The 10,209-nt window shown below is 32.7% G+C and overlaps 1 protein-coding gene across 1 annotated transcript; it reads left to right on the plus strand.

The window, feature by feature from the left end:
* Positions 1-3,612: 3,612 nt before the first annotated feature.
* On the plus strand, positions 3,613-9,997 carry LOC131629380 (uncharacterized). The gene is made up of 9 exons (XM_058900171.1): positions 3,613-3,748; positions 3,840-3,903; positions 5,158-6,367; positions 6,566-6,815; positions 7,798-8,428; positions 8,525-8,645; positions 8,727-9,017; positions 9,102-9,203; positions 9,413-9,997. Exons 3-9 carry the CDS (start codon positions 5,159-5,161, stop codon positions 9,995-9,997), a joined length of 3,189 nt encoding a protein of 1,062 aa, XP_058756154.1. The 5' UTR covers positions 3,613-3,748; positions 3,840-3,903; position 5,158.
* Positions 9,998-10,209: the final 212 nt, after the last annotated feature.

Consider the following 10,209-nt stretch of genomic DNA (forward strand, 5'->3'; position numbering starts at 1 on the left):
CGAACGGCTTCGATGTGGATTTGGTTTCACGGCTGAGTATGTTTAGGTTTTGGTGGTCACCCAAATCTTTATCCGCCAAAATGAAAAGTCATCCCTTTCTTACCTTTTTTTATTTTTTTATTTTATAAAAATCAATAATAGCACTTTTAAAGGATATGCTATCTTAGTTAAGAATATTAATAGCATTTTTAAAAAAGTGCTATTGTTTTTAAGTTTAATAATAGCATTTTTTCACAAAATGCTATCAAAATCGTATAGTTACCATCCTATGATAGCGCCTCAAGATAAAGTGCTACTATAAATTTTTTTTCTTCATTTCAATAGCACTTTCTTCAAAAGTGCTATCTTTTTTAAGTTTAATAATAGCACTTTTTTACAAAGTGCTATCAAAATCGTGTTGTCAGCATCATATGATAGCGCCCAACGACAAAGTGCTATTATAATTTTTTTTTCCTTTTCAATAGCACTTTCTTCAAAAGTGCTATTAAATTAGGCGATACCAAATATCAAATTTGGCATAGTGTCTACTGTTTCAAATGCAAAATCGAACTTTCGTTTACATCCGGTGAAAGGAGAATTTTCTAAAGGAAATAGGAAAAGACCTTATAACTTAGGGTAGACCTCCTAATTTGCTTGCTCAAATCAAAACAAACAAATGTCTCATATACCGTTGTTTTTCAAAATAAAACTTTAAAAAAAAAAGACAATACTTGGTATATATCCAAACAAGGATCATTACGAAGTTAACGTTCTTTTTTTCAAAACATCTTTCGAAAGATAAAACACTTTATATACATCCGCACAAGGATCATTACAAAGTCAATTTGCAAAAGTATTTGAAACCACATACAAGCATGTCAAGGCAAGAGAAAAGTGATTCAAAACAAGTGAGCTAAGCAAATTAAAGAGCCCATGGATAACCATGGATACAAAGGGTGCTAATACATTCCCTTTGTATAACCTACCCCCTTACCCAGAATTTCTTAAAGGTCTTTTTCTGTTTCTTTTATAAACCTTTCCTTAATTGGATAAAATAAAAGTCGGTGGCGACTCTCTGATTTTCAAAAACACAAAAGCAAAAAGAGAAGAGTGTCAGTTCGTGTATCTCTCCACGAGAGGTACGGTAAAAAACCGAGGGCATGACAACATGATAAGTTTGAAAAAGAAAATTGTTTATGTATTATCAGAGGACAAAACATATATATATTTTTTCAAAATCTAATCATACAGTACCAATTTGTATTAACAATTCTACTGTTCAAATCAAACAATTCGATTCCGAATATTCAAAAACATTTTTCGCAAAAACTTATTCCAAAACAAAACTTATTTTCAATTATACAATTTAATCACTAATTATCAAACAAAGAGGTATATATTTTACTATAAGATTGTTAAAAAATTAATTTAAATCAAATGGAATCGAGGCTAGAATCGTGTACGGAACACTTTCTTTATAGTATTTCAAGCACTCCCAATTTGTCTTGGAGTTTCTACGCAGGAATATCCAGGATAATTCAGCCTTCTCGAGTCTGCTCAAGACGGGTGAAAACTCGAATGTAGCGAAGAGTGTCTGAGATTTATTCTAGAGAATTTTTCGATTTTTTGTGATGAGAATTATGAATCAGAAATTATGCTTTTATAGGCCATGCTGATATTGTTTCACAAGGTAGCGACCATTGGTGAAACAATTTCTTTTCCAAGAGTTATGACTTTTGGCCCACAGCATGGTTCACCAACGGTTGCATGGTTCACCAACGGTTGCATAATTTTATTCTGCAGCATTTCATGAAGAGTTGCCACTCTCCAAATTCAAAATTCAAATCATAGCATATTTTCCTTATCATTTTTAGAACATTCATATTATTAATTATTATTAATAATTTGCAACATTGATTGGATTTGGTAAAAAAATGACTTAACTCATGAAAAATACTTCTTAAAACACGATGATATGCATCATTCAACTATGAGGGACTTAATACAAACTAAGAAACAAGGACAACAATAAAACTTGTGTTAAATCCCTATAAAAGTTAAGACCTAATCTAGGAGAACACAATTACAATTTGGTTTAACAATCAAATGGATACACTCTTACATTGTTCCAAGGCTGGAGTGATTTCATGCCAACAATGAGTGGGAAAATTTATTTAGTTATTATACTAATACTCACCTTGTTAATCACATATCTGACCATAACCCAAATTTACACAATTTCGATTCTAACATGTTCCAAAAATTAGATAGATCTCTAAAGTGTAAGTCAAAAAAGTTTTCAAGGCTCTGGTTGCAAAGTCTTAATAGTAACAATATTGTACAAAAGGCGTATTACGAATATAATAGTAAGTAACAAAAGGATTAACGATATTCTAATTTTATAGTCATACATGATGGTATAATTATTTTTGAGGAAGATATGATCAAAAATATTTTTATCTAAATTTTAAGATCAATTTAATTCCGTTAATCATAATTCATAAAATGCAGTCAATCAAGTAATCAAGGTCACACAAATGAGCAAATAAAAACGGATCTTAACAAGTTTTTTTATTAAAAAGCACAAGGGGTGCTAACCCACAATTACAAGAGAGAAAAGTCTCGACGATTCCCACACCAAACAAAACCAACCAACCAACCAAAAAACACCGACACCAACAATCAAAGACACAACACCGGATGAACACACCAATTCACCCAAAGAACCGTATCTCTAACTTGGGAGGAAGAGAGAAACCATTCCCAAGACAAGAATTTAATCAACTCCACGGTATCAAAACTATCTAACACAACCTCTCTAAAAACAATCTCATTCCTACAAAGCCACACCCCCCAACAAAAAGCCAACCCAAAAAGCCACCTAGGGTCTTTCACCTCTTATGAAGTTTTTCAGATTATAAAGTAAATGCATAACATGGTTTTCCTTGGTTCTGATGAGCTCTCTATTTTTTTAATAATATTTTGGATATTATTGATACTCATGTCATCAACTCTAACTTAATAATTTTAATGAAGGGAACAATCATAACATTTATACACTACAAGAAACAAGCTCCCTAGCTGCATAATATAGTGACGTGATTATCACGTGTTATAATAATGGCTGTTGCGACGTGATAATCACGTCACTACATATTATATTAATAAAGTATTACAATTTACATATTAAATGGGTGTGTCAGCATATTTAATTTTAAAAAAAAAATAGTGGCATTATCTGCACGTCGCTAATTGAAAAAATAAAATAAAATAAAAATGGGCGGTGGATTTCAAATGGGGGGAGTTTAAAAATTTTGAAATTCAAACTAGAGACATGATACTCACGTCGCTAATAAAGTAGCCTGACTCAGTCAGACATTGTGCAGTCTGTTGTTGACCGTTGGCTGAGTAGCGACGTGTATTCCACGTGTGAAATTAGCGACGTGAAATACACGCCTCTGATTGGCAGACTTTTGCAGAGCTTGTCAGAGCAGGTGACCGTTGGCTGATTAGCGGCGTGATTCGCTTTTGGCAAAGTAGCGACGTTGCTTGCCTGTCGCTATATTTTTTATATCTTTCCCGAGCCAGCTCGGTTTCCACCATTATCTCTCATAACTCTTCTTCATTCTCTCAAACCCATTTCTCTTCTTCATTTTTCTTCTTCATTCTCTCAAACTCACCATCTCTCAAACCCATTTTCATTTCTCTTCTTCATTTCTCTTCAACTCTTCTTCCCCAATCTCTTCCCCAATTTAATTTCAATTGCAAGGTATATTTCAAAACCATTTTAATTTGTTATTTCATTTTATAAATTATGTTATGCTCTAGTTTTGTTCTTAACTGAAATCTGTTTTTTTTAGGTATTATTTGTGTTTGAAGGAGCTTCCAAGGGAACATTAGAAGAAATAATAGAGGAAGATAGAGGTATTTTTAGCATTTATATTTTATTTAATGTGTTATTAGGTATAGTTTTTGTATTTGTAGGTATAATTTATTCTGTTTTACACTTTAATGTTTTATTAAATCTAGTATATATTTTATTGAAATCTGTTATATATAATTTTTAAATATTATATTAAATCTGTTATATCTATTATGTATAATTTTTATAATAAAATCTGTTATATCTATTAAATCTGTTATATATAATTTTATTGAAAAAAAATTATTAGTTTTAATAAGATAATATACATGCATGTTATATCTATTATATATATATATATATATATTTTATTGAAAAAAAGAATATTAGTTTTAATAAAAACAGATTATATATAGATATTTATATTATAAGAAACATATTATAAATGTTATTAAAAATAAGTTTAAAAAGTTATATGTAAAAAACAGAATATAAATATGTATAAAAAGTGATATGTTTTTAAATGTTATAAATGTTATACTAGATTTTAAACATATTATAAATGTTATTAAAAATAAGTTTAAAAAATTATATATAAAAAACAGAATATAACAAATTATATATAAAAAACAGAATATAGATATATATTATTAAAAACAGATTTTTAAAAAATTATAAATAAAAAACAGAATATTATATGTATAAAAAGTATTTATATTAAAAAAGTGAAATGTAAAAGGTATTTATATTCAAATAAAAAATAGAATATTTTATTTGTCACTTTTTTTTTTGTTAAAAAGTATTTATATTTAAAAAGTGAAATGTTTTTTAAATAAAAGGTATTTATAGTTAAATAAAAAATAGAATATTTATTTGTTACTTTTTTTGTGTTAAAAAGTATTTATATTTAAAAAGTGAAATGTTTTTTATAATAATTTTTTATAGTTTTTTTATAGTAAATAATAAATTTGATTGATAATTATTAAAAATATATAAAAATAAATATGTATTAAAAAATTTGATTGATAAACAGATATGTTTTTTATAATAATTTTTTATGTTGAAATATTTTTAAAATTGTGTTATATATAATTTTACTTTAAAAATTGTCTATATGTATTAAAAAATTAATGTAGAAAACACCATTGTATAGAAAAAAACAATGTGATGTAGTATTTTTTTTAATATAACTTCTTTTAAAATGATATTGTTTTAAAATTTCTTTAGTTACATGTTGTGATGTAGTAGGTTGAATGATTTAATATAGTTAAATTATAATTATAGTTACTAAAAAGATAATGATTGAATATGTGCAGTATGGAATATTATTTGTACTATCGTAGTTGGATGTACGATAGATTGTATCCAGGAAGAAGTGGACTTAAACCCAATTTTATAGAAGGAGTTAATGGGTTTATAAAGTGGGCGTTTGCTCAGGAATGTTGTCGAAGCGAAGGGGGAGTTAGGTGCCCTTGTCTTAAATGTGACTGTAGATGTATAATTAGTGACCCAGAGGAAGTAGAACGTCATTTGTATAGAAGAGGTTTCATTGAAAATTATTGGGTTTGGACGTCTAATGGTGAACAACTGCCGATGAATGTGCCAGAGACTAGCAATACGCATGCTTCAAGCAGTCGTCCGACTATGGAATACGAGGAAAATTTTAATCTGATTGGTGACATGGTTGAGGATGCTTTCGGTGTGAACGTGACCTATGATCAACCTGAAGATTTTGATGGGGAAGAGTTGCCGAATGAGGAAGCACAAAGATTTTATCAGTTGTTGAATGAGATGAATATACCATTGTTTGAGGGGTCGTCAGATTCAAAGTTATCAATGTGTGTGAGATTATTGGCTGCCAAGGCAAATTGGAATGTCCCTGATAGGTGTTTGGAATTCTTCATAAAAATGATGTTGGACTCAACTGCAACGAAAGACAACTTGCCTAAAACTTTTTATGAAGCAAAGAAGTTAGTGTCGAGGTTGGGTTTAAGTGCAAGAAAAATTGATTGTTGCACTAATGGTTGCATGTTGTTTTATGACAATGAGTTTGGTACTAATGATGGATTGTTGGAGGAATGTAAGTTTTGTGAAAGTCCAAGATATCAAGTCCAAAGTAAAGCCATTAACCGTCAACAAACACGTGTAGCAGTGAGGTCCATGTTTTATCTCCCGATTATACCAAGGTTAAAAAGAATGTTTGCTTCAATGCATAGTGCAAGTCATATGACGTGGCATCATACAAACAAAACAATTCCAGGCACTATGCGACATCCATCTGATGGCGAGGCATGGAAGCACTTTGATCGGATGCATCCTGATTTTGCCGCAGAACCTAGAAATGTCAGGCTGGGATTATGCTCTGATGGATTTACTCCGTATGTCCAAGGGTCGGGAACTGCATATTCTTGTTGGCCAGTTATTGTAACCCCTTACAACCTCCCTCCCGAGATGTGCATGACAAAACCATACATGTTTCTGACATGTATCATTCCAGGCCCGTCGAGTCCAAAAGCTGGAATTGATGTCTACTTACAACCTTTAATTGATGATTTGAAAAGATTGTGGATTGGAGAATGCACTTATGATATATCCCGTAAACAAAATTTTACTTTGCGAGCTGCCTTAATGTGGACAATTAATGACTTTCCAGCATATGGCATGTTGTCTGGTTGGGGTACGCATGGAAAAATGGGTTGTCCGCATTGCATGAAACACACTAAGGCTTTTACGTTGGATAAAGGGAAAAAGAGCTCGTGGTTTGACTGTCACCGCCGATTTCTACCAAGAAATCATACCTATAGAAAAAACAAGACGGATTTCAAAAAAGACGAAGTGGTAAGAGATCATCCTCCACCTCGATTGTCACCAGGTGCTGTATGGGAACAAGTTTGTGATTATCCAAAATTCACAGATATTGGTAAAGCATTTAGAATTCCAGGATACGGGGTCGAACACAATTGGACAAAAAGAAGTATATTTTGGGACCTCCCATATTGGAAAGATAATTTGTTGCGCCATAATCTTGATGTTATGCATATTGAGAAGAATTTTTTTGATAATGTATTTAACACAGTGATGAATGTTAAAGACAAAACAAAAGATAATGAGAAGGCTAGACAAGACATGGAAAAGTGGTGTAATCGAAAAGAGTTGGAGTTGAAGCGTCAACCGAATGGAAATTTTTTAAAACCCAAGGCTTGTTACACTCTGACTTCACAAGAAGCTAAAGCGGTTTGTCAATGGTTAAAGGAATTGAGGATGCCTGATGGGTATTCTTCAAATTTAGCAAGGTGTGCCGATGCTAACACTGGGAAGTTGCATGGTATGAAAAGTCATGATTGCCACATTTTTATGGAACAATTGCTACCAATTGCGTTTGGCTCTCTACCCAAACATGTGATTAACCCACTAACAGAAATTAGTCATTTCTTTAGAGATATTTGTGCTTCAACTTTAAGAGTGGACGACATCATTAAGTTGGACCAAAATATTCCAGTCATTCTCTGTAAGTTGTAATTAAAACAAAACCATTGGCCCATATTGAAAGTGGCGATCTAGTGGAAGATCTTCCTTTCCAAGTTGATGAAGTTGGACCAATTAATGAGGTGATTGCAGTTGAACAAATTACAAGTTTGTCTGATACAACAGTTGAGGGGTATGAAGTTGAGGCGTCTATATTGTTGGTTGAAGATAATATCGACGGAGAGCATGATGAGAATGTCACATCAGATGACGAGAATGATATGGATGAAGAGCATGATGATAATGATAATGATATGGATGAAGAGCATGATGATAATGATAATGATAATGATGTATATTAATGAGAACATGTGTTTGTAATTATACTAATGAACCATCCATTGAATGTTTTAATGAAGATATATATATTAATGAAAATGTGTGGTTTGAATATTTATATATTTGATTAATTGTGTATTCTATATAAATAGGTAAAATGCGACCCCAATCTGAGAAGACTAAAGGTAAACGTCCGAGGGTAGTGGTATGCGGGGCACAGACTCAGTCAGTATCTTCCCGCCCACAGACTCAGCCAGACCGCATGTCTTTGGCCAGCACTCAGCCTCTTATGCCATTACTCTCCTCTCCATCGTTTATTAGCCCACCCAGTTATTCATTTCAGCATAGTGGGGGACCTAGCTATCCATTCCAGCAGACTGGGGGACCTAGCTTTCCATTCCAGCAGACTGGGAGACCTAGCTTTCCATTCCAGCAGACTGGGGGAACTAGCTTTCCATTCCAGCAGACTGGGGGACCTAGTTATTCGTACCAGCAGAGTGCTGGACCTAGCTTTCCACCACAGGTCCCCCCAGGTTTCCAGCAGACAGGGGGATCTCGCACCACACATTCGACACAGGTGCCCTCATCCTTCCAGCAGACAGGGGGATCACGTACCTCACCTATACCTCCAGGCGGGGATGATCATGTGGAGGTAGATCAGGATGATATTGAGCAGGATGAGGATGATGTTTTGTTGGATGGCGATAATCTTCAGGGGGACGATAATCCGGATGAGATTCAAATCGTCGATGGCAGATATTATATTACGCCTGTTGGACATAAGTAAGTATCTTATTTAAAATTTTTTAATTAATATAAATTTTTTTATTAATATAAATTTATATTTAACGCATGCTAATTCAAATTATTGTTGTTTAGTTTTACTCCGAGTCGGACAGCTGCAAAGTGTGTGAGCTATGTGATTCAGCAAATGTATAAAGATGCTTGGACGAGATTTGGAGAAGTTCCAAATAAGGATGATTGGTTTCAAAAATTTAAGGTATAATTAATTTGTTTTTGAATTATTATTTATTTAAAAAAAATATTATAATTTTCTAACTGTTTATCTTAATGTCAACAGGAAAAGTGCACATGGGATGTTTTGAGCGAGAAGGCTGTTAAGAAAGTCTTTTTTACTAGGGCATCAAAAAGACTTTCTGACACCTTACGACGTGTTAGAAAGCGTTGGGAACGTGATAGTAGTTATCCCGCTTGGGTGGGCAAAGACACTTTTGATAAACTTCTGGTCTATTGGGATTCACCTCAATTTAAAGCTAAATCTGAAAGTGGCAAAAAAATGAGGGCATCTGAAAAAGGTGGGCACGTTAATGCTGGTGGAAGTATAAGCACCTACGAACATATGCGACGCATGGTAATTACTACCACTTATATATTGAAGTTATGTTTTGATTAATTATTATATATGTATTTAAATAATGTTCATTTTATTATTTAGGAAAAGAGGTTGGGGAGAAAACCACTCATGGTTGAGTTAGTTAAGGAGACTCGGACGAAAAAGTCGGGAGAGTATGTTGATGAGCGTACACGGCTAGCTTTGGTAAGTTATTCAATTTACATTATGAATATTTTTTTTTATTTTAATGACAACTTTGTGACGTGATTTTCATGTGGCAACTAAGAAGTTGCAGCATGATATACATGTGGCAACCGTGGTTGTGGCATGAGAATCACGTGACAACTGATTTTTATTTTATTTAAGTTAATTTAATTTAAGTTTTATGTTTAATATTTTTATTGTATGTGTAGGAGGATTATCAAGAAAGGCTTGTACAGTTTTTGGTCACTAATCCGCAATTTACTCCTAGCGAAGGACAACCGCTTCATCCAGATGTTGATTTTTATATTTGGAATGAAGTCATTGGCGGAAAAGGTCGTAATGGATGTTTTTTTGGTGGTGGAAGTATGGCGGGATGCTTGAGAAGTGGTGATAGAAATTTATTTGAAAGAGTAAGAGATGGGGAAGGAACGTCACGCCCAGCACAATTGTCCCCACAAATGATGGAAACAATAAGACAATTGGCGATAAGTGAGGCGAGACGCGAGTCAGAGCAACGTGAGATGGCGTTAAAAGCCCAATTAGAGGAGCAACAACGGCAAATAGAGGCAATGACGAAGAGGCAAGCGGAGATGGAGGGGCAACAAAGCCTAATAGAGAGAATGGCCAAGAGGCAAGCGGAGATGGAGGAGCAAATGCGGCTATTTATGCAATTCCAGGGAAACGGTAATCAAATGTTTGGTGGAAACGTTGGAGTTGGTGGTGCCTCGACAAATCAACAAGATAATGATGAAGATTTAAACCTTGATGATTTTCCCGATCCAGGAGATACTTAATTATTATGTAATATTAATTATATTTTACTTTTAGTTTTAATTTTAATTTTAATGTATGAAACATATTAAATTTTAATTGATGTATGATGAATTTTAATTTATATTTTGTTTATTACTTATATTTTAAATTTTATTATATTATTCAATAAATATATTTTATTAATATTAATATTCAAATTATTTATTAATTATATTTTATATTTTATTATATT

Source organism: Vicia villosa, unplaced genomic scaffold, assembly GCF_029867415.1.
Source record: "Vicia villosa cultivar HV-30 ecotype Madison, WI unplaced genomic scaffold, Vvil1.0 ctg.000561F_1_1, whole genome shotgun sequence".
In the NCBI taxonomy this organism is placed as follows: domain Eukaryota; kingdom Viridiplantae; phylum Streptophyta; class Magnoliopsida; order Fabales; family Fabaceae; genus Vicia; species Vicia villosa.